The sequence below is a fragment of the Rhinoderma darwinii genome, chromosome 2 (genome assembly GCF_050947455.1).
Source record: "Rhinoderma darwinii isolate aRhiDar2 chromosome 2, aRhiDar2.hap1, whole genome shotgun sequence".
Lineage (NCBI taxonomy): Eukaryota > Metazoa > Chordata > Amphibia > Anura > Rhinodermatidae > Rhinoderma > Rhinoderma darwinii.
The window spans coordinates 106,006,451-106,032,103 of NC_134688.1; the positions used below are offsets into that span (position 1 = coordinate 106,006,451).

Consider the following 25,653-nt stretch of genomic DNA (forward strand, 5'->3'; position numbering starts at 1 on the left):
CACGGGATACAGGAACAGGTAACAGGGCACGGGTAACAACTGGAACGGGAAAACACTAAGGGACCATTTGCAAGACAGACTTGGGATAAACTAACAACGCTCAGGCAAGGATCAGAAGGGCAGGGGCCTTCTTATAGTCCAGGGAGTCATGTGAGTTGATGATGATGATTGTTTTCATGTGCGCGCTGGCCCTTTAAGAGCGGGCACGAGCATGCGCGCGCACCCTATGGGACACAGTGGACCGGAGCGGAGGTGAGCGCTGGCGTCTCTTAGGAAGGAGATGGAGACCAGCACTCACAGATCCATGGCTGCGGGCGTCGGGAGGTGAGAAAATCCGACGGTCTGCGGCCATGGACGCTACATACATTAGTCCCGGGCAATCAATCATTTTTAAAGGTGGGCTTTGGCCACAGCTCCAGCCACATGTTGCAGCTCCATGTGCCAAATGCCTGAGGAGGCAGAATGTTTGCCAAAAATGCTCTGTAGCTTATCTAGATGAGAACAAAATATTACCCACACATTCTTCTACGCAAGTATTTTCCTTACCAAGGTTTATTTCATATGTACCAACTTTCAAGAAGCAGCCTGATTCTGCTTTAGGGTATGTTCACACGCAAACTCAAAAACGTCTGAAAATACGCTCCTGATTTTCAGAAGTTTTTTTTAACAACTCGCGTTTTTCGCTGCGTTTTTTACGGTCGTTTTTGGAGCTGTTTTTCAATGGAGTCAATGAAAAACGCCTCCAAAAACGTCCCATGAAGTGTCCTGCACTATTGACGAGCCGTCATTTTACGCACCATATTTTGACAGCGACGCGTAAAATAAAGGCTCGTGAGAACAAAACATCGTAATTCCCATTGAAAGCAATGGGCAGATGTTTGTAGGCGTAATGGAGCCGTATTTTCAGGTGTAATTCGAGGCGTAAACCGCCCGAATTACATCTGAAACCACTGCGTCTGAACTATTAAGATTTCTATGGATTCATATGGAATCAGTAAAGGCGGTGTGCGCGGAGTCCTGTTACAGCTCTATACAAAGCATACGGCCTTGTACATGAGGCCTTATACTATATTCTATGGAAAACATTATAGGTCTGAAGGGGTATATAAACTGTGTAGACCAGGGGTCAGCAACCTGTGGCACCGGTGCCACAGATGGCAGGTTGGGCATGGTTTCTTGGCACACTTCCCTCTTTTGTTGTCCAGCGCCATTGTGTTGCTGGCGGCGCTCAACACACGGAGAGAGAACAGCGCTTCATTATGTGCTTGGCGGCGCTGATCACCAGGAGAGAGAGGAGTTTAATTAACTGATTAATTGCACGTAAAAAAAAAATGGTTGCCTACCCCTGAACAGTTTGCAGGTTTCTTGACAGTGGCCCACCATAAAAGCCAGCCTTGTCATTCTTTAATATTATGGTTAATGTATTAAAATGAATGACTAATATACCTCTTAGGGTGATTTTTTTTTTTATGTGTGTGTTTGTAGTGTGCAGAAAGCTGTAGTTTTAGACCTTGTTCACACAGAGGAATTTGCAGGCATAAAAAATCTGCCTCAAAATTCCTTCAGGAATTTTGAAACAGATTTTGATCTACCTGCGCTTTCTTGCTGCAAATCTCCCAGTGTTTTTTGCCCACGGGCGAAAAACGCCTCGGACCGCGGGCAAAAAACGCTTTCTTCTTCCCATTGTAATCAATGGGAGGCAGATTCGGACGTCTTTTTGTCACTGATTCTGATGTGGTTTCCGCATCAAAATCCGCTTAAAAAAACTCTCTGTGAACTGGGTCTTATTGTTCGCAATTGTACAAGTCATCCTTGACCTACTGGTTATATGATTTTGGATTGGTGATTTCCTATAAAAAGGTCACTTATCCCTGATTGTATTTTTATTGCTGACAGGGAAGACGTCCCTTCTATGTGGATGAGAAAGTGCCGTGGAGAAAGATGTGTACCACCTTGAGTATCAAATTCATGTCCGAGGTGGGAACAAAACAAGAGCTGTCAGTAAATCATTTCTGGTTTCTTGCTCAGAAGATCTTTGGAGAAAACTGCCTTAGCTATGATGACTTAAAAGAACGAACCGTGTCCTGGACGCAGTTCAACAAGGTAATAATTCCTATAATGTGAACATGTTACCTTTTGTAGAAAATGATGTTATTAGGTTTATTTGGATCATTTATTGGAAAAGGATAAAGGTACAATGTTATAAATATCATATCAATGTTAATATCTGATTTATGTAATAATGGTATATTTTTACTTTAGTCTTTTAAACCTTTCATTATTAACAAAGGACCCTTTTATTTAAATCCAGTGTAAAGAAAAATAGGGCAAAACTGAAAATTTTAATTTTTGGCATTGCCCTTTCTATTAGTTTTAGCGCTCATTGGTCCCCCATTTCTGCGATGTAAGGGTGCAATATATTTCTGAGGAGCCTAACACAGCACCCCTCTTTTAAGGCACTTGTTCAGCCATAATTAAATGATGTCTTGCTCCATTATTCTTGTGCAGCACTATGTATAAGAGATATGCTACTATGTATTCATAGGACCAGTGGCGTAACTACCGCCGTAGCAGCCGTAGCGACTGCTACGGGGCCCGCGACATGAGGGGGCCCGTGTCGCCCGCCGGCACGGGCCCCCACCTTGGCCGCAGGCTCCGCTAGCAGCCGCTATAGCTGCTATAGCGCGACGCCACTGATCACTACGGCAGAGCAGGGAGGTATCTCCCCGCTCTGCCATTAAACAAAAGACATGTATCCCCTATCCACAGGACAGGGGATACATGTGTGATCCCTGGCAGCGATAGGGAGAACGGGGGACTGAAAGTCCCCTGAAGTTCTCCATCACAAACCTCGGACTTCCGGGGTCTGTGTCGGCAGCTCCGTAGAAATTAATGGAGCACCGGTCGCGCTTGTGCGCATGCGTGACCAGCGCTCCTTTCATTTTTATTGAGCTGCGCAGACGTCGGAAGTCAGAGGTTAGTCATGGAGAACTTCAGGGGACTTTCAGTCCCCCGTTCTCGCTATCAATGCCAGGGATCACACATGGGGGATGCATGTTATTTGTAGGACACACTATAGGTCGCATTTTTTTTTGGGGGGGGGGCTGTATGGCGTTCCCTACAGGGGGGGTGCTGTATGGCGTTCCCTGCAGGGGGGGGCGCTGTATGGCGTTCCCTGCAGGGGGGGCGCTGTATGGCGTTCCCTGCAGGGGGGGCGCTGTATGGCGTTCCCTACAGGGGGGGCTGTATGGCGTTCCCTACAGGGGGGCTGTATGGCGTTCTCTACAGGGGGGACTGTGTGGCGTTATCTACAGGGGAACTTTATGGCGTTATCTACAGTGGTGGCTGTATGGCGTTCTCTACAGTGGGGGCTGTATGGTTAGCGCCATACAGCCCCCTCTGTAGATAACGCCATAAAGTTCCCCTGTAGATAACGCCACACAGTCCCCCCTGTAGACAACGCCACACAGTCCCCCCTGAAGATAACGCCACACAGTCCCCCCTGTAGATAACGCCACACAGTCCCCCCTGTAGATAACGCCACACAGTCCCCCCTGTAGATAACGCCATACAGTCCCCCTCTGTAGATAACGCCATACAGTCCCCCTCTGTAGATAACGCCATACAGTCCCCCTCTGTAGATAACGCCATACAGTCCCCCTCTGTAGATAACGCCATACAGTCCCCCTCTGTAGATAACGCCATACAGTCCCCCCTGTAGATAACGCCATACAGTCCCCCCTGTAGATAACGCCATACAGTCCCCCTCTGTAGATAACGCCATACAGTCCCCCTCTGTAGATAACGCCATACAGTCTACAGGGGGGCTGTATGGCGTTATCTACAGGGGGGACTGTATGGCGTTATCTACAGGGGGGGGCTGTAAAAAAGGCACTATCTACAAGGGGGGGGGGGGTTGTGTGACACCCAGGGGAGGGGGGGCCCCAGTCAAAAGTTTGCTATGGGGCCTAGTCTTTCCTAGTTACGCCCCTGCATAGGAGTGTATCTGAATCTCCATGGCCAGTGTCACAGGAGTGTAATACGGCTGCATTTCTGGTTCAGCACTGAATTTGTAGTTTTGTCCAGAGTGTAAATAAAGTAGATTAGTAGAGCTCATACATTAAGTATTAGCAATGGTTTTCTGGATGGTACTTATTTAAAGTACACGTCCCGTATAGAATGAAAATAAACAGTAGTCTGGACTAAGATCATTTTGAATTTTTTTTTAAAAATCTATTATTTCATTCTATGCAGTTCTGTGCATATCGAAAGGTGACCTTCTGGGGCCTGTGCTGCACCATCTGCATATGCTGTAAAAATCTGAGCGCATACTCTGTCCTGTACCCCGAATCGGTAGCCTTCCTATAATATGCCTATTGATCTTAAAAGTTGCCATTCAGCAAGTCTGCCCATATTGAACACAGGAGTAAAATAGAAAGGGGTGAGAGCTTGGTTCAAATTTTCAGTTTTTGCAAAATGTGGAACCTACTAGGTCTTGCTATAATATACACAGAACCCCATAGATGGAATATTATGGAGACAATTTCCTAATTGGAAACACACTTCTATGATATTTTTTGTTATTACTTCTCACTGCATGGTCTACGTTTATGCTGTCTAGCTTTTATGTGAACACTGTAGCCCTATAGGTTTACTATGTACTGTTTAATGTATACTGTCATGTGGAATACTCCAAAGTATTGCAAAGTGGAAGATAATGCCTATCAATTGATAATTATCAGTCAGTATTATGAGCCTATAATTCAGTGTAAAATGATAACTCATTGGTACATTATGTGATAACCGTTACTATTGCCAAAATGATTGCCAAAACAATATAGGAATTTTTCTTTTGTATAATCTGTTTCGGGTGTACTATTGTAAGGCTTCTTTCACACTACCATTTGTATATGTTTATCTCGCTTCCGTCGGAGGATGAGAGGGACGAAAGATTAAACGGAAAGCAGCCGTTCCGTTGGCATTACCATTAATTTCAATGGTAATTCGTTTGTTTCAGTTGGTTTACGTTTGCCTCCGTTCGCTAGGTTTCCGTTTTTTTTTCACGGAAACAAAAGATCTGCGGACTGCACTTTTGCTTCCATCAAAAAAAAAAAAATGGTAATATATATATACACATGTATGTATATATATATATATATATATATATAAAAATAGAAATCTTGCGGCACTCCAATATGTGAAAAAATGGTGGTTTTGTTCAGTCAACAAAATAGCAACGTCCAACAATAGGAACTTTATCAATGCTTGATAAGGGCTTATTGAGACGAACGTTGCGTTTTTGCGCGCGCAAAAAACGCGGCGTTTTGCGCGCGCAAAAACCACTTGACAGCTCCGTGTGTCATCCGTGTATGATGCGCGGCTGCATGATTTTCGCGCAGCCGCCATCATAGAGATGAGTCTAGTCGACGTCAGTCACTGTCCAGGGTGCTGAAAGAGTTAACTGATCGGCAGTTAGCTCTTTCAGCACCCTCGACAGTGAATGGCGATCACAATATCGAGAAACCTGTTAAAAAAAAAGAAAAAGTTCATACTTACCGAGAACTTCCCTCCCGGCCGTTGCCTTGGTGACGCGTCCTTGGTGACGCGCCTCTCTTGACATCGGGCCCCACCTCCCTGGATGACGCCGCAGTCCATGTGACCGCTGCAGCCTGTGCTTGGCCTGTGATTGGCTGGAGCTGTCACTTGGACTGAATTGTCATCCCGGGAGGTCAGACTGGAGGAAGAAGCCGGGAGTTATCGGTAAGTCAGAACTTCTTTTTTTTTTACACGTTCATGTATATTGGGATCGGAAGTCACTGTCCAGGGTGCTGAAACAGTTTAACTCTTTCAGCACCCTGGACAGTGACTATCTCCTGACGTCGCGTACCGGAATTTTTTTTGCCGGGTTCGGCCAAAACGAGTTCGGCCGAACCCGGTGAAGTTCGGTTCGGTTGTCCGGGTTCGCTCATCTCAAAGACACTCCGTTTGGATGTTTGTAAACAGAAAAGCACGTGGTGCTTTTCTGTTTACATTCATCCTTTTGACAGCTGGTGCGCGAAACAGGCAGTTCGCACGGAAGTGCTTCCGTGCGACCTGCGTGGTTTTCACGCACCCATTGACTTCAATGGGTGCGTGATGCGCGAAATACGTGGAGATATTGACCATGTCGCGCTTTTTGCGCAGCGGACAAACGCTGTGCAAAAAGCACGGACTGTCTGTACTGCCCCATAGACTTGTATTGGTCCGTGCGTGGCGCGTGAAAACCACGCGGCCCGCACAGACCCAATACACGTTCCTGTGAATCCACCCTAAAGGTCCTATTGTTGAACAGAAACTTTGCTATTTTGTTGACTGAATAAAACCACCACTTTTTCACATATAGGAGTGCTGCAAGATTTCTATTTTTCTAAATTGCTCCGTCCTTGGATCAGGACTACTTGCTTGTCACCCAGACATCCTCGTTTTGTGAGTGCTGCTGTATTCTGTTCTGCTATATATATATATATATATATATATATATATATATATATATATATATTGTGAGGGTTTAGCATCAAGAGAGGTTGGTACAGCGGTTTCTTAGTAGCCAGAGACAGGGACACCGTGTATTAAAGTTCATAACAGGGGTTTGCCTGTGTTTTATTCTTGTCAAAGAAACAGCCTCTTGTACAACAAGGCAAAATACTAAATAAATCCTGCTCGTCTGAGCACTAACTAAACAAGATATTATCTAACTATACCAAGTGCCTTCCTACCAGGCACTGGACACAAAGTAACACAGGTCTTTACTCAAATAGAATACAGGCTACTCCAGACTTAGTAGTCTCCGGTCTGAGTCAGGGGTGAGACTGACACACACTGTGTCTGCACCTTTTTATACACAGGCTGCAGGTGCAGCTAATTGAGCAGCAGCAGCCTTGTCCTACAAACAGAGATGGACTAGTGATTGGGGAACTCGCCCTGCTCTTCCCCAATCCAACTCCAGGCCCTTTTTCCGGCTTTTCCTTAAGCCGAGATTGGAAAGTTAGAGCTTTCTATTGCAAAAAATACTCATTCCCTGGAGCCTAGGGATACATATGACAGGATTCTAGGGGAAATGTACCTTCCCTCAATGACTTTACCTGTCACTGTCTCACTATATATATATATATATATATATATATATATATATATATATATATCAGGAATAATATCAGATTAGCATCAGGAGTTTTAAAAATTAGTGTCCATTTCAAGTATTGGTTTACAGAGGAAGACTTGTCTCTGAGGCACCATAGGGTGTCATTGTGGCATAATGGCATTTGGACTTTATTTTATCATGTGAGTGGAATATTGTTTCAGAATAGGTCTGTATATTTAAAACACATACTTGGCAAATTGGTTTAAAAAGAAGTTGCCTCTTTTTTCTAGGAACCACTTCGGGAAAGAAACTTTACCTTTTGGCAATGGTTTGATGGAGTTGTGGACCTCACCAAAAAACATTTAAGAGATTACTGGTCAGAAGGGTAAGAAACATTGTAAAAAATCAAGTGGAATATGTTGATGGAGGTTTGGATGTGCTCTCTGATAACATATATTTCTATACTAGTCCTTTTCAAAGAATTAGAATATGATCAAATAATTCAATTCATAATGTGAAACTAATATATTATATAGATTCATTACACACAGAGTGATCTATTTACAGCAATTTTGATTGTAGACTCATGGTGACACTCTAATCAGCTAATCTTACAAAACACCTGGAAAGGTTTCCTAAGCCTTTAAAAGGACTGGTCTGTTGCTCAGTGTCCAAAGTCTTGTTTTCAGATGAAAGTAAATTTTGCATTTCATTGGGAAATCAAGGTCCCAGGATCCGGAGGAAGAGTGGAGAGACATCAATCCAAGTTGCTTGCGGTCCAGTGTGAAGTTTCCACAGTCAGTAATGGTTTGGGGGGGCCATGTCATCTGCTGGTGTTGGTCCACTGTGTTATATCAAGTTCAGAGACAACGCAGCCGTCTATCAGGAAATCTTAGAGCACTTCATGCTTCCCTCTGCTGACAAGCTTTATGGAGATGCTGATTTCATTTTCCAGCAGGACTTGGCACCTGCCCACACTGCCAAAAGTACCAATACCTGGTTTAATAACCACAGTATCACTGAGCTTGATTGTCCAGCAAACTCACCTGACCTAAACCCCATAGAGAATCTATGGGGTATTCTCAAGAGGAAGAGGAGAGACACCAGACCCAACAATGCAGACGAGCTGAAGGCCGATATCAAAGCAACCTGGCTGATCGCCTCCATGCCACGCCGCATTGATGCAGTAATTCATGCAAAAGGAGCCCTGACCAAGTATTGAGTGTATATACTCTACAGACTTTTCAGTAGGCAACATTTCGGTATTAAAAATAATTTTGGAAATTGGGCTTGTTTAATATTCTAATTTTCTGAGATACAAAATTTTGGGTTTTCATTAACTGTTAGCCATAATCATCAACAATAAAAGAAAAAAATACTGGAAATAGATCACTCTGTGTGTAATGAATCTATATAATATAGGAGTTTCACTTTTTGAATTGAATTACTGAAATAAATTAACTTTTTGATGATATTCTAATTCATTGAGAAGGACTAGTATATAAAAAATAGTTGTTGGTACATGATAACATATTCCTGAAATATAAACTATATTTTAATGAAACCAATTGTATTGTACAATATGGTGTCCCCGGGTATCTGGCGCCAAGACATGAGCAGCAGATCCTTTAAGTCCTGTTAGTTGTGATATGGGGTAGGTGGTACGTCTCACGCTTCTGTGGGATTTACTAGAAAAACTAGGATGATCCATGGAGGCCCAACCTCGCAACTTACAGGACTTAAAGGTTCTGGTGTTGATGTCTTGGTGCCAGATATCACAGGACAGCATCAGAGGTCTTGTGGAGCCCATGCCTCAATGGACCAGAGCTGTTTTGGTGGCAGGAGCAGGACCTACACAATATTATGCAGATGTAGTGTAACAGTTATTACTATGTTATCTGCAAGTAAGACTATACAATAGTTTGCAGTTGAAGAACCCTATAGAGATGTTCTTTAGATAAATTATAAACTAGGCTCATTTAATTCAGTACTAATTATTGAGTCTATGTAAGGCTCTGTTCATACCACATTCGTGTGTACGCCCAGCATGGGGTGGAAGACTCTCCCATTGTGGCTCTGGAAGGTAAAAACAAAATTATATTTGATTGTATCAACACATACTTGGGATATTAGGGCATTCTAAATGAACAGAAGGGAGTTTCCCATCTGAGACCTCCATCAATTAGAGGGAGCAGTGAGCAGCTATAAAGAGCGACTCATCCTTTGGAGGATCTGGCATGTCCACAATGGGAACCATTTAATTAATTTATTTTCTGATAGCACTGCAAAGAAATGGAACACTTGATGCCAGGTTTCCCTACAGATTACAGCTGGTTGCTGGAGGTCCCAGCAACAAAACACCCAGTGATCTGTTTATTTTCGGGGGGAACTCCAGCAAAAAGAAACTGTCCGAAGTGGACAACCCCTTTAAGGTAAAAAAATAAATAATCCCCATTGATCACTATTGAATTCTAGCTAGGATACTACTTATTTCTCGCAGGCTTGTAGCCACATTTGATGTAAGATTTTGGAGCATGCTCACTAAAACCTAAAATATTACTTAAATGTCACAAAATAAAAATGGAAATGTTGCATCTGGGACTTTTTGCTCGTATAGAGCGTAAAGGGAGGTCGAGCTATATACTTTACCGGTTATTATATTCCCTTAACATTTTTGACTAAACATAAAAAAAAAACAAGTTTGGAAAAAGTTTGAACAAAACCTAAATCATCTGCTAACCATTAAAACTTTAATTTGATTGGGAAGTGTATTGTTTTAATCTAGTTAAAGGGTTATTCCCATCTTATTTATGGCATTTCAATAGGATGTTCCATAAATACAAGTCCAATTTCTATGACCCTCACCTATTGAGAGAATGAGGATTGCATTCTGACTTTCTCCGTAACTCCAATAGACTTCAATGAAAAGAGCCGTGCACAGGTGAGGCAAGAACTCTGCTTTGAATCCCAATAGGTGAGAGACCCAGAGGTGGAACCCAGTACTTATCAAGCATCTATGGCATATCTTGTAGATATACCATAAACAACAATATGCAATTCAGTTCTGGGCTCCAGGTCATAGAAATGATGCCCAGGAATTAGAAATAATACAAAGAGCAATGAAGCTAATAAGGGACATGGAGAATCTAAATTATGAGATAGATTAAAAGAATTAAACCTATTTAGCCTTGAAAAGAGACGACTAAGGGGGGACATGATTAACTTATATAAATATATTAAAGGAACAGTGTCACCCCAAAAAATTTTTTTATATCAGTTTGATGTTAGTGTTTTATTAAAAACTTTTGTATTTATTTGTGTGTTTGTGTGTTACTTTTTTTTATTTTTTTACTTTTTCTTCCCTATGGGGGCTGCCATTTTTTTTTCCATTTCTGTATGTGTCGATTAACGACACATACAGACATGGAATACGGCAGCTACAGTCCCATAGTGAATGCGAACGGGGCCCATTCCATCCACTATGGTGTACGCCGTCTGTGTGGGAACGGCGCATGCGCCGCTCCCACACAGTCCAAGTTGAACTGAGCGCCGTCCGGCGCCATTTTCCTGTAGACCGGAAGTCGCGGCCGGACAGTAAGATTACTACTTCCGGTCGCGGCTTCCGGACTTGTGCACTTGGAGCAGCGGCAGCAGATGGAGCGAACGGACCGGAGGGAGCGGTGGCGGCAGGAGCAGGTAAGTGATTTCTATGTATGTTCGTGTTTCAGTGTGTGTTTACTAGTGTATGTAAACCATCTACACTATGTGTTAGCTCAAAAAATGGCGACACACAGTGTAGGAGGTTTGACCGTTCAATCCCCTCGTTTCTCCCGGCACTAGCCAGGATAAAGGAGGAGGGATTCTGAGGGCTCACTAGAGGGGGGGGGGATTTTTTTCCAATTTTGCAGAATAAAGCAATGTGGTTGCTTTACCACATGCAATGCTGCAATTTTGGGAATTGCTCCATCTAGTGACCAGTGCTGGGAAATATTATAAATTAGAATCTAATTTATAATATTTGCTGACTCGTGAAAAAAAATAAAAAATTAGAACAATGTTTAATCACCCACACACTAATTGTTTAACTAAAAAAAAAAATACATTTTTTGCTAGCAACACATTCCCTTTAATGGCACATACAAAACATCTGGTGAAATCCTGTTCCATGTAAAACCCCCTCAAAAAACAAGGGGGCACTCCCTTCGTCTGGAGAAAAAAAAGGTTCAACCTGCAGAGACGACAAGCCTTCTTTACTGTGAGAACGGTGAATTAATGGAATAGTCACCGCAGGAGCTGGTCACAGCAGGGACAGTAGATGGCTTTAAAAAAGGCTTAGATCATTTCCTAGAACGAAAAAACATCAGCTCCTATGTCAATGTGTAGACATTTTTCCCTTCCCTTTTCCTATCCCTTGGTGGAACTGTTTTTTACTGCGTTTTTCGCTGTTTTTCGCTTGTGCCCATTGAGTGCCATGGGCAAAAACGCAGCGAAATATGCTTTCTTTGCCTCTCATTGATGTCAATGGGAGGTCAGAGGCGTAAACGCCCGAAGATAGGGCATGTCGCTTCTCATTACCGCGAACGGTAAAAACGTTCACGGTAAAGAGAAGCGTCCACCTCCCATTGAAATTAATGGGAGGCATTTTCAGACGTTTTTGGCGCGTTTTCTGACGTGGTTTCCGCGTCAAAAAACTCTGTGTGAACAGGGACTTAGTGATCCAAGAAGGGATGGATATATGTAGTGGAAACATAATTTCTTGCTTTTTGGTCAGTGCTGTGAACAGGCTGATAAAATTTTAAATGATGGAGAAACTAGAGCTCCAAGTTATCAACAGGATAAATGCAGTCACACCACATAGATTATTAACTCTAGAAATCTGGGAAATATATGCATGATATCGTTTTGTATTAGTATAACATGGTGTAATTTCCTTTGTTCTAGCCTAATAATGGGATTTCTCAGTAAGCAATATGTACACAAGATTCTCAGCGATGAGCCAAGTGGTACATTCCTATTGCGATTTAGTGACTCAGAGATTGGTGGCATCACAATCGCACATGTCATTCGTGGAGAGGATGGTAAATAACAAAGTTACTATAATAATTTATTTAAAAAAATTATATATCCAGATTACTGAATCTCTCTCTCTCTCTATATATATATATATATATATATATATATATATATATATATATATATATATAAATTTCTGTTGTCTGTCTGATGTTTGTTGTATGTTGTATGTTCTTTATGCACGGCCCAAACCGACTAGACCAATCTACACCAAATTTGGCACATAAGTAAATCACGTGCTTCCGAAGGTTCCGACCGGGTTTCAACTCGCTAGGACCTACCGTTCTCGACATATTCGCAAAAGCAAATATGACACCACTGGCTTCCATATCAAGGACCTTCCTCCATATCACATGACCCACATTAGCCAATAGAAGCTCGCAGGTCCTTCATTCTTAGCCTCACTCACATAAACACAGTTTTAGACCAGTTTTCCATAACAACCAAGCCATTGTTCTTTACTCAACGTGTTACTCGCTGTAAATGAACTGTACCTAAACTGCACTGTACCTATACTGGATTTGAGCATTCTCATGAAACCCTTTCACACCAGTCATGCCTCCAAAAAGGAACCTGCACTTAGACTAAAGACTCCTGTGGCAAAGAGCATGGCTGCTGCTGAGTTGCTGAAATCTCTCAACAGAACCAAGCCCGTGGATTTCAGTATTCTCATAAATGTAACCACTTTCAGACCAGTCATGCCTCCAAAAAGGAACCTGCACTTGGACTTTATTGGACATGTTGGCTTCATATCAGTAGGAAAATACGTTTTTAACCACACACACAAACAACAAACAAATAGACCCGTCTGAAGCCGGGGGAACTCTGCTATTCTATATTATAAAAGTCAATGTCTGTTTGTCTGTCCTCTATAGGCATTCAAACGCCTGAACCATTTGACCCCAAATTTGGCACACAGGTACATCGGGTGTCCGGGAAGGTTTTTGTAAATGTCCCAACCTTGCTGTTGTTTTCTGTTATCAGCCATTATAGTGAATGTCTGTTTGTTGTCCTCTATAGGCATCCAAACACCTGAACTATTTGCCCCCAAATTTGGCACATAGGTACATCGGGTGTTCAGGAAGGTTTTCATAAAAGGTTCCAACCTTTCTGTTGTTCTCTGTTATCAGCCATTATCACATGATCATGATCCAATACTATAAAAGCGAATACAGACATTCGCTTTTATAGTAAAGATGTTTTTATCTGGCAGTAGCAGGTAGTGCACTTTACAAGATAATCCTAGATGAGACGGTACAGGGGAGCGGTTACCCATACCAACCAATCAGATTACCGACGGCCAAGAGGAAAGCTGCATTACTAGCTGCAGAGACTCCTCTTGCCCAACTTTAAGCTGATCAAATGCGTCATACTGCTGCTCGAGGTGCTGAAACTCCTCTGCAAACTCGGGCTCTCTCCGCAAAAGATCAGACAGGTGGCTCTCAGAAGAGCAGAGACTCCTGCTTGAACCCAGGCCAGTCAGCAAGCTGATACAGCACATCATGATGTTCAGCGTGCTGAGTGGGCTTTCATGCATGATGCTGTTTTCAATTACGATCCAACCATAGTCTATGGCCAACTGGTAATAAAACTGCCAATCTTGTTCATCAACAGACTCTGTCACAGTCTTATGACTCCATTTCCTACCAGTTTAGCTGTTAGGTATTTAGGAAGTTAACATTGAAATAAACAGTGTGTAACTGCCGAGGTATATAGGGCTACTAGCGATTTCCCTGTAAACAAAGAAAATACGAGGGCATGGATTGGCCTCCTGGGCACCCAAACAAATCCAATGAACACACGAACAGACAGACCGACATGTTATGTCCGGGCAGCGCCGAGTAATTTTTCCAGTACTTTATAAATAGTGACTTTGTGGTGTAGCCATATGTATCAAAGTAACAAAAGTAATAATGTACAGTAATAACCAAACATTGACATGGCCTTTTAAATAACCAATACTTCAATGTAAATTTATTGCAGTCCTTGCAGCTGTATTCTACTACTGTGTACCTCCAATGATCCACTTTAAAACCTCTTAGGATATACCACTACAAGCAGAAAATATTTTTTTCGAGTGGTGTGACCACAGCAACGTACTGAAATGGGAGAGGTGACAAGTGTGATGTCCGTTGTAGAGAAAGTGACCGTAACCAGATGACCGCTCCACTATATCTATAACATGGCAGACAGGGGCGTAGCTATAGGGGGTGCAGAGGTGTCAGTCGCACCCGGGCGCTGGAGCTTGAGGGGGCCTAAAAGCCCCTCAGCCGCATAAGACACCAGTATTATCAATGATATATGGTAGGTGGGGGTCCCGTTATAGTTTATGCGTTGGGGTACCGGAGCTTTAAGTAACACCACTGATGGCAGACAATGATAAAAACGGGTGGGAAATTACGAAAAAGAAGAGGTCTACATCGCAAATGGGTTGAGCTTTAAAGTACCTAGACTTATATACAAACACCTATATGTAATTTCCCTCTCAATCACAAATATATCTTCATTCTTTTATCAAAAAACGCTAAAGTAAATATATCTTTCCCAGCATTTGACCTATCTTTTGTGTTTGGCCAGCCATGTTTGACATAGAGTGCTTACTCTACATGCTGTACTATTATCTTTTGGTACCCTAAAAGCTTATAAAATAAAAATAATTACGGTAATTACGGTAACTCTTTACATCATTCTTACTGTGGAAATTTAGTTCCTCCATAAATAAAATGTGCTGTGAGATTTTCCAAACTACAATTTATAATGTGTACATTTAAATAATCTTTTCTTATTTTTTTAGGTTCTGGACAGATCCAAAATATTCAGCCTTTTGGTGCTAAAGATCTTCAGATCCTGTCTTTGGGTGACCGGGTGAAAGATTTGAAACAGTTGACATATCTGTACAGAAAAGGGAGAAAAGATGATGCCTTTGAGAAATACTATAAAAGTGAGTTACCATTTCAGTAATTTTTTATATGAATTATTGTAAAGAATTATTTAGGAGAAAATTATTTTTCATAAATTAGCAAAAGTAAAAGGATAAAAATGGAAAGGTAATAAAACAATGGATACATAGAAATGGATAGCTATGTGGAAAAAGTTCTCTTTCTAATTTTACTTGTGGCATAAGCTTATTGGAAAGGATGTACTGCCTGACAATCTCATTAAAAATATTTCTGATGCTATGCAGAATTTCTCTAGCAGCAGGGTCGGACATACCATGTGTGCAATCTGTGCAGCTGCACAGGGTCTCTATAGGTAAAGAGGCTCACTGCCAGCTTAACCCCTTCCCGACATTTGAGGTAGCTGTTCTTCAGGGCCGGTATGGGGGAATATAGAGAAGGCCCCCAGATCTGGCATCTTTGTGGAGCCAGGGGTTAATAGAAACTGGTAAATATTTAATACACGGCAATACATACGGTAGATATCGCTTGTTCAAGTCTAGGGAGACTAAAAATGTAGAAAAAAATAAAAAAATAAATAAGTAATAATAATATATATATATATATATATATATATATATATATATATATATATATATATATATATATATATATATATATATAAAGAACAAATAAATAAAGCTTTTTGTAATATACAAAAAAATAGTTGATAAAAAAAAAAATTCTTATTTTTCACCTAAAGTAGTGTAAAAAATACAAAACAAAAACATAATTGGTATCGCAGTGTCCATAAAGGTCTAAATGTATATAGCGTTAACACGCAGTTTAAACGCCGTAAAAAAAACAGAGATGCTGGTTTTTGGTCACCTTAGCTCCCCCAAAAAATGAAATTTAAAGTGATCATAAAGTCGTATGGTACCATTAAACACTACAACTTTTCCCTCAAAAACACACCGCACAATTGACGGAAAAATACAGAATATATATTTTTAACAAATTGCTTTATCTTTAATAAAAGTAGTACATCTATAACTCATCTATAATTCATACACAGGAAAAATGTAATATGAAAAAAATGAAAAATGGCTGTGGCACAAAGGGGTTAAAGGGCAAATATTAGTTCGTCCACTATATATTAGGTTGTATTTTAGGGAATGAGCTAATAAATTGCATGGTTCACAGTTACTGATTGATTTCAGTCCACCAGAGATATTGGCCTATTTGTTAGGGATTTGCTAGAGAGACATAAAGTAGGGTCTCCATGATAAGCTGTTGGACAGCCAGGGGCCCATATCATATTCTTGCATGGGACCCGCTGTTGTATGTGTCTTCTTTTGTCTAGCAACCAGTCTGTCTCACACAAAGACAAAGCTGGATTGGCATTTTATTTACAGCAGTGAAGGGGAAAAGCAGTCATGCTGTGTTGTTCCTTATTTCAGACATTGTTTAATTAGCAGATTTTTCTAAAAATATATTTAGGTGTAGAACATATTAAAAAAACAAAAACAAATCCTCACTGACGAAAGAATTGGCCACGCCATGTGTGAATTTGGTGATCCCTAACAAAACTGTTATTTGCTAATATTGATAAATACAACAGTCCTAATTTTAATGGTACAAGCAAAATTTGTATGTTTCAAGTAGTAGGTTTCAGAAAATTATCTTTGTAGTAAAAGGATAGATAGATACAACAAAGCAAATCAAGAGCAGCACCATGCAGGAATGAACAATAAATGTGGGTGCCAACCTCAGGCGAAAGGCTATATCCTTCGTAATAGTCTACAAAAAAATAGGCAGCACTCCTGTATCTCCAAGTGAAAAAAATCAAGTGATGAACTTTATTCCATAAGCGACGTTTCGGCAGATGCAACTGCCTTTCTCAAGCTGGATAGATAGATAGATAGATAGATAGATAGATAGATAGATAGATAGATAGATAGATAGATAGATAGATAGATAGATAGATAGATAGATAGATAGATAGATAGATAGATAGATAGATAGATAGATAGATAGATTAGATAGATAGATAGATAGATAGATAGATAGATAGATAGATAGATAGATAGATAGATAGATAGATAGATAGATAGATAGATAGATAGATAGATAGATACCAGATAGATACCAGATAGATAGATAGATAGATAGATAGATGGATGGATGGATGGATGGATGGATGGATGGATGGATGGATGGATAGATAGATGATAGATAGATAGATAGATAGATAGATAGATAGATAGATAGATAGATAGATAGATAGATAGATAGATAGATAGATAGATAGATAGATAGATAGATACCAGATAGATAGATACCAGATAGATAGATACCAGATAGATAGATACCAGATAGATAGATAGATAGATAGATACTAGATAGATAGATAGATAGATAGATAGATAGATAGATAGATAGATAGATAGATAGATAGATAGATAGATAGCTGCATCTGTGTATAAATTATTTTGATTTTATATCCTTTCAACAATCCATTCTATATGTATCTGGCCGTGTAAATCATTTTATGTTGCATCTTTTATCCTCTCATCTCTGTTACTTTCAATCTCTCAGAGGTTTCAAGCTGTGGTAGTGGATACAAGAAAACTGCTATTGTAGTGAAAGTAGTAGGGTAAGTGTTGTTTAAGTCAATAAACACATGCCTAATATAGGAAACTAATGTAACCCTTTCTGTTCTGTACATTACCACAGCGCTTCACTGGTATAAAACACTGCTATCCTGTGCATAATCCTATTCCTAACTAAGGCTCAACTTGCAATACAGTGACTGGTCCTGTTAGGCTCAGCTCACTTCATGTTTGGTTGTTATGTTCAAGCATATGGCAGGGAAATCTCCTGCCATATGCACCAAATACAAAGCCCTGATGTATGAAACTGTATGCCATACAGTAGTATACATCATGCATAGGCCCTCATGTTGAAAAAAAAAGTATACCGTGAGGTATAGTTTTGTTTTTTTTGCGGTGGCCCACAGTATAGGAAACCGCAGAAGACTATGCTTTCCTGTACAGTTACAAAAAAACGTATACTGACATACGTATAACAGCCTGGTCTGTGCCACAAGGGTAATCTTTTGGCATCTGTTGGGTCTTTAAAGCCCTATGGATATGTTTTGTGTATACACCGGGAGCTTTCCAGGCACATTCCCCGAATATACACTGAATGCACACTGTGCACTGCGAACGCAATGTGAAGATAGCCTTAGTTATAGTAATATGAAAGTGTAAAAAGTCTACACCTAGAAATAAGAGCCCATTTACACTTTAAAGCTTTATTCAGACAAACGTATAAATCCTCCGTGTGACGAGCCCATTAAATAATAGGACATGTCCAATTTGTCAGTTTTCACTGGTCCCTCAATAGACTCAAGTTTATGAGGGATCCGTGAAAATGGGTCCTGCATGGTTGCAAATCGGCTGTGAAAAATGGTAGTCGATGGAACCCGATTTCACACACGCTCATCTGGATAAAGCTTAAGACTAATGTATTCAATTTATTATTTCTAATGTACAATGTATAAAAAGTAGTAGCATACAATGTGCGTATAACAGGGTCCAGGAACGATCTTGGAAAGGTCACTACTTAAGGGGGCGCCCCTGGTTCTGACAGTGCCTAGACACTAGTAGCTTGCATCTGCAGTCCCACATTTAGTTCCCAAACCTACATAAAAGCCGCTACACAGATTATTTATTGAGCAGTGTTATTTTGGCACCTTACAGCAATGTTATTTGGGAACTGTATGAAGGTATTATTTGGGCACTATATAATAGACAATAGGGGGCCATGGCACCGCACAGGGCACCAGTCACCCAGAGTCATGGGTACACACACTCACTCAGATACCCAGGTGTATGCTTGCTCATTCAGATATGCAGACCGAAGGCCAGGTGTATTCTTGCTCACTCCACCCAACCAAGTTCTGGTGTTCATTCACTTGTCCTGACAGAAAGAACATGTACTAACTCACTCAGACCAGAATAACACTCATTGTGACACCCAGAAGCAGGTCCGCTAGTCCAGACACCACCAATAATCAGCTGTAAAGATCCACCCAGACACCCACTTAAATTTAGGAGGCCGATCCTACCGAAACCTCTTGTCTAAAGAACAATTGCTTTTTCCTTTCCAAACAGGCAACAACAAAGACAGTGTGAATAGTATACTATAGGAAATCAACACATCAAAAAATAAATTTGGTCTTTAAAGGCAGTACAGTACCTTACCTTTTTGTATGGCTATTTTGAAGGAAGGAACGCTTTCTACAACAATACAATGCTGTTGTTCAAATATGTAGTTTTGTGTCATCATGTTCTTTGAGCTATGTGTGAACACAAAGATTGATTTGTGATATTACAAGTAGTGCATGTATGACCCATTTACAGGCCTGTATGTATGTATTTACTAATTTTTCCAACATTAATGCTCCTTTTTTTTAACCAGGGATGATACTGAGGGAAATCCCAATGTATCATTGTGGAGTGATCCAACTCCAATGGAGGGAATTGATACCCCACAACCCTCAATGAGCAGCACTGTGCATTATCCGTGAGTAAAACTCTTCTGGTGCCAGTATCTTAAGAAATATTGTAATCTCCCAATCTCATACTAAATATGAGTTCATGATTGTGGCTCATGGGTACACATTATATAAATGTGTCCACAACTGAATAATATATATTAAATATATACTGTATAATGTATAGTACAGTTGAGGCAGAAAGTTTACATACACTTAAGCTAGCCAAACACTAGAGATGTTGGACGGCCAAAAAGGACAATTTAGACAATTTTTTGATGACTGTCAGAGGCTTTTCTGGCACACAAATAAGCATTGCAGACACTGACAAAGCAGATATCTGTGGAAAAGTTGATGGCCGTGTAGGATTTTTTCGCTCGTTGATAGGTGCTGTTGTGAAGTGAAGTGGAACAACAGATCTGTATTCCATCAACAGAAATCCAGATCAGGCCATAGATCATGACAGAGATTGACCATGTGTTGTTTTAATGTATGGAGTTGCGGGTCAAAACCTCAACCTTCACATAAACAATCGTGTACCAATAGAAGTGTGTGTGAGAGGAAGACAATTCTGGTTGTCCTGACAACCATAGGTAAACAAAGTAGGTAATAGGAAAACATAATGTGAGTGACTATGATCAAATCAAACCAGGAGAGGCATATCAAGCCTCACCGTGACGATCGTGGGAGTATAGTGGGTTCAGAATATAATATTCTTTAAAAACAAGAGATATCAAAATACAAAATAATAATAATAATAATAATAATAATAATACCGTAGACCTATATATCTATCAGAGTTAAATAAATCTATTATTTTTTAACTATATCTAATTCTATTCATTCTTAGGGCTAATGTACATGGCAAAGCTATGTGCACAGACACTACAAGGCTGCACACAGATTCTCTACAGATCCATATTATGGAGTCATAGGCACTTTGTGTGCCGCTATTTGGTACCTCTGTGAAGCATCATATTCTTCCCTAGCAAATCTTGTGGGGAAGAACACTTCAATAACACAACATGTGATGGAACATGCCATGGACTCTGTGAGAAAAAAAACTCTGTGCACTTCCATATAAAATTGAGGGCATTTAGAATAATATAGTATAGGATAATAGATTTCTATGGGTGGCGTTTATACAGATCGTTACACCATAGATCAATAATATGTCCATACGTGCATGAGACCTGACTCAAATTTCAGAGTATTATGTAACATTTAGAACTTTATTTTTTGCATAATTGACATATCTTATATTAATATATTTTTAAGGTCACCGATCTGTGTTTCACCTGTTGAAAGCCCTATTGCGCACATAAGCACGCCACAGCAAGTATACAGGTCAGTAAATAATAATTATAAGTTACAGTGAATTCTGAAATTCATCGACGTGTAGTATACAACATTTCCATTTTATTAAATCAACCGGGAATCCAAGACAACGATATCACAATTGTTTTATATGGGATATTATTTAGAAAATGTTCCTATAGAAATATATAAAGAGCAGACCGTGAAACTCCAAAATGACTTCTATTATTCTTAATAATACATTGTCTGCAGTAAATTTTAGCTTATAAAATGCATGTTAAGTAGGGAAAGTGCAATTTTATATAACATTATATTTTATGTTATTAAAACAGCCTTCCAGGTAATAGTATTATTTTTAATACTAAACAAAGCTATTTGCCATGTGTATTTTCATACTTACCGTGGTATTTTTTCTTGCTATTAATGTGGGTGATTTCTGTTGTATTTCCTGATTTCCTGTGACCATGTATCTTGTGGTTGTAACCCAAGTAGCTCCACTACATCTTCTGGCCCTGAGAATTATTTAGCAGTGCATTGTATCCACAGGATCCAGTAGGGGGTTCCTTTTTATTGAAGATGAAGACCGGGAATACAGGTGTTTTGTCTTCCAGGTGCTCAGGTTCGGCATATAACAAATTGGGTTGACAGATTATTGGGATGGTGAAGATCCAGCAGTCATTATGCATATTGACACTAAATGTAGGTGGAAGGTCCTTAAACATGATTTCAGCCACACCAAAGATTTGTGTATGAAGGAAGGTGTTCGGAAACGTCTGTTTCTTTAAGGTTGTCATGACTGCTAGCCTTGCTTTTGGGCGGCTCTGGGTTGAGTTGCAGAGCCAATCTCATTTCTCTGTTTTCCTCCTATCAGATTCTAGAGTGGAGTATTTAAGTCTGGTCAGTTCCTTCATTGTTGCTTGTGAATATCTTTGTGTATGTAGTTTCTGATCAAGCTCCTCGCTACTCCCTGTATCACCTGACTATTTGAACTCTTGGAACTGGAGCTCAACTCTGTCTTTAGATTAACGCTTTTGCTTACTGATTTGGACATTCTGCTCTTGGCTGGTTTTGACCTCTGCAACTCCTGGAATTCTTCTGTTTTCTGATTTGGACTGACTCTCTCCTGGTTGTGAACTCTGTTGCTGTGTACCCTCTGGCTGTCTGGTTTTCTGTTCTGGTATTGCCTGCATTGCACCTCCTGTCCTACACCGTATTCTGTTAGTGCACCTGGGTTCTATGCAGCCAAATCCAATCCGCCTTGCGGTGGGCTCTAGTGAAGACCATAGAGTAGCCTTAGACTCTGCTGATCAGGGTAGTGACGGACTTGAGGTAGCGGATTATTTGCATGCTTATTCCTGACAGTTTCCAGCTGCCTTTGTTGAATCGCTTACAGAGCAATTCCATAACTTGCACTCTGGGGGAATTGCTCAACTAGTGCTTACATTACATAGTCACAAGCCCTTTAAAAATTATCTTTCCACTATGGAACTTATGCACGGCCTAGTGGAATAGTTGCACGGTCTGACTAAGCTGGTACAAGATCTGGCCAAACGGAATCAACACCATGAGACTGCGCAGCTCCAAGCAAAAATTCCAGCTGCTACGCCGGTCGAACCAAAAATGAACTTACCTGATAGTTTTTCTGGTGATCGTAAGTCTTTTATTAATTTTCGGGACAGTTGTAATTTGTATTTTCGGCTAAGACCTGTTTTTTATGGAACTGAGCAGCAGCGAGTTGGTTTAGTCATTTCCCTGTTGCAAGGAGATCCTCAACTCTGGGCCTTTTCGATGCAACCTGATGCCCCTAAACTTTTTTCGGTTGAGACCTTCTTTGCGGCCCTAGGTTTAATTTATGGAGGACCAGATGTTACTGCAGTGGCTGAGGCCAATCTATCTCTCCAGCAGGGACGGTGCCCTGTTGAAGAAAACTGTTGGGGATTTAGACGGTGGTCCGACTCTTCACAGTAGAATGATGCAGCACTCCGATGTCAATTCCGGCGAGGCCTTTCGAAACCTTGAAAGATCTCCTAATAAATTACCCTCTGCCCTCGACCTTAGAGGCTACTGTGACTCTTGTTGTGCGTCTTGACCCACGTCTATGGGAGCGCAAAAAAGAAAAATCTGTTCTCAAGAACGGAGACTTTTCCAGAAACGCAGAGGGCTTTGTTTCTCTTGCAGGGATGATGGTCTCCGGGAATGCCATCTGGGCAGTCAGGTTTTTCCCACATTTTCTCAAAAAATCCTTTTGCCTGTTAGTGTATTTTTTAATATTGTTTGTACTTCTAGTTAAGCTTTTGTAGATTGTGGTTCTGCAGCTAATTTTTTAGATTTTCAGGTTGCTAAAAAATTGGCTATTCCCCTCGTTCAACTGAGTAGCCCTGTCAAAGTGTCTGCTATAGATGAATAGAGGAATGGGTTTGAAAAATTATTAGAAATAAAAGGAAAAGTGATACCTATAAAGTGCATGTATATGAATGGCAAAAGCTTCAATAACAAGATTGAGGCATTAGAGTTGATAATGCTGGAGGAGAATTGTGACATAGTGAGGATAAGTGAGACGTAGCTGGATGATAGCTGTTACTGGGCTGTTATGCAGGGTTACAGTCTGTGCAGAAAGGATTGTACTAATAAGAAAGAAGGGGGCGGTGCTTATATATAAAATCCTTCCTAAAGCCATCCTTCGTAATGATGTTTGTTGGGGAAATTAATATGTGCAGTCCCTATAGGTGGAAATAGGTGAGGGAGAAAGAATAATAAAATACTAATAGGGGTTTGTTATAAGTCTCCATGTATAATAAAAAAAAAAGCAGAAAAACTGTGCGATGAGGCAGCAAATCGCAATTAAGTCATTTTTATGCGGAACTTTAACTATCCTGATATAAATGGGGAAATAGAAACCTGCAAGCCCAAAAACAGGCTACAGATTTTTTTTTTTTAAATAGAAAAGTCAATTACCTTAGTAGTGCAGGACCCAACAATATGCAGGGGCAGGGGGGGGGTGCTCTACTCGACCACATTTTAACCAGTAGACCAGACAAAATATCAATAGTTTCTGCTGGGGGGTCACATAGGTAATAGTGACAACTACATAATACGTTTTCATTTATTCTTTAATAAGATGTTTAGCTGAGGAACTAAAAAAAACACTAACTTCAGAAAGGCCAATTTTCATCAGATAAGGGATGACCTAAATGGCATAAACTGGGACCGTGTCCTCAAAAATATAAGTACACAAACTAAATGGATAATTTTAAAAAGCCCCTTAAAGGGAACCTGTCACCAGCATTTCACCTATTAAACCAGCAATACCTGGTGGTAGTGGGTGAAAAATCACGTATATGTAACCTATAATTATCTTCTAAGTGGCTCTGTACGTTTAGTATTCAGCTTTTTAGTGTTCCTCCAACGTATGCTAATGAGCATAAAAGAGTCACATCTGCGTTTGAAAAGAGTCAGATCTTCATTCCTCAAGCATTTACGAGTTAGCACCGCCTCCTTAATTTTGATTGGCAGCTTACTTTTGATTGACAGCATTCAGGGTGGGCCAGTTTTTGGCAGTGGGCCAAAGAAGAAGAGGAACAAATGAGACTGCCGGATTATTACCATAAAAGGCGCAAAATGTTTGGAGACCGTTATTTACAGTCGGAGGAGGAGTTTAGGAGAAGGGACAACGCCAATGAACTTTTTACAGCAGCGGCCAGCCAGGGGTGAGTAAAGTTCAATAGGTGAAATACTGGTGACAGGTTCCCTTTAAATAGATCCTGTGAAAGATATGTATCTGATGAGAGAAACAGGAGGAAACCAATGTGGTGAAAAAAAAAACCTGTAAAAGCAAGACAATAGTAAAGAGGCATTACAAATTCTAAAGACACATAAGTATTGTGTAAGACAAATAAAGGCATCAAAGATTGAATCAGAGAGAATCATTGCCAAAGATAGTAAAAATAACCTGAAAATATTTTTTAACTACATAAAAAAATAAGACACTAATACTGAAAGTGTTGGCCCTCTTTATAATAATCTGTATGTAATGGAGTAGGATGAGGGAAAAAAACAATCTTTTAAATTCTTTCTTCTCTTTTGTATTTGTACAGAAAAATCCAATGTCAGACAACATGATTAGGGATAAAGTATATTCTCCATTAAATGCACTTGCTTAACCCCTTAAGGACGCAGCCTAGTTTGGGCCTTAAGGCTTCGAGCCCATTTTTTAAATCTGACATATTTCACTTTATGTGGTAATAACTTCGGAATGCTTAAACCTATCCAACCGATTCTGAGATTGTTTTCTCGTGAGACACTGGGCTTTATGTTAGTGCTAAAATTTGGTCGATATATTCAGTGTTTATTTGTGAAAAATAGCAAAATTTTAAGAAAATGTGAAAAAAAAAAATCTGAATTTAAATGCATCTGCTTGTAAGACAGAGGGTTATACCACCCAAAATAGTTACTAGTCCACATTTCCCATGTCTACTATCTGTTTAGATCATTTTTTGAACATTCTTTTTTTTTTCTAAGACGTTACACGGCTTAGAACATAAGCAGCAATTTCTCATATTTTGAAGAAAATGTCAAAAGCCTCTTTTTTTAGGTACCAGTTCAGTTTTGAAGTGGCTTTGAGGGGCCTAAATATTAAAACCCCCCCATGACACACCTCATTTTAGAAACTAGACCCCTCAAAGTATTCAAAACAGCATTTTTAAAGT

General features: G+C 40.3%; 1 protein-coding gene across 1 annotated transcript in view; it reads left to right on the forward strand.

The window, feature by feature from the left end:
• Positions 1-25,653, forward strand: part of STAT6 (signal transducer and activator of transcription 6) — a 232,456-nt gene that overhangs the window by 177,162 nt on the left and 29,641 nt on the right. The window contains exons 12-18 of the mRNA XM_075852010.1: positions 1,897-2,103; positions 7,411-7,505; positions 12,062-12,198; positions 14,988-15,134; positions 17,668-17,725; positions 19,555-19,659; positions 20,909-20,977. Of these exons, the coding sequence (XP_075708125.1) occupies positions 1,897-2,103; positions 7,411-7,505; positions 12,062-12,198; positions 14,988-15,134; positions 17,668-17,725; positions 19,555-19,659; positions 20,909-20,977 (818 nt within the window). The remainder of the gene's footprint in view (positions 1-1,896; positions 2,104-7,410; positions 7,506-12,061; positions 12,199-14,987; positions 15,135-17,667; positions 17,726-19,554; positions 19,660-20,908; positions 20,978-25,653) is intronic.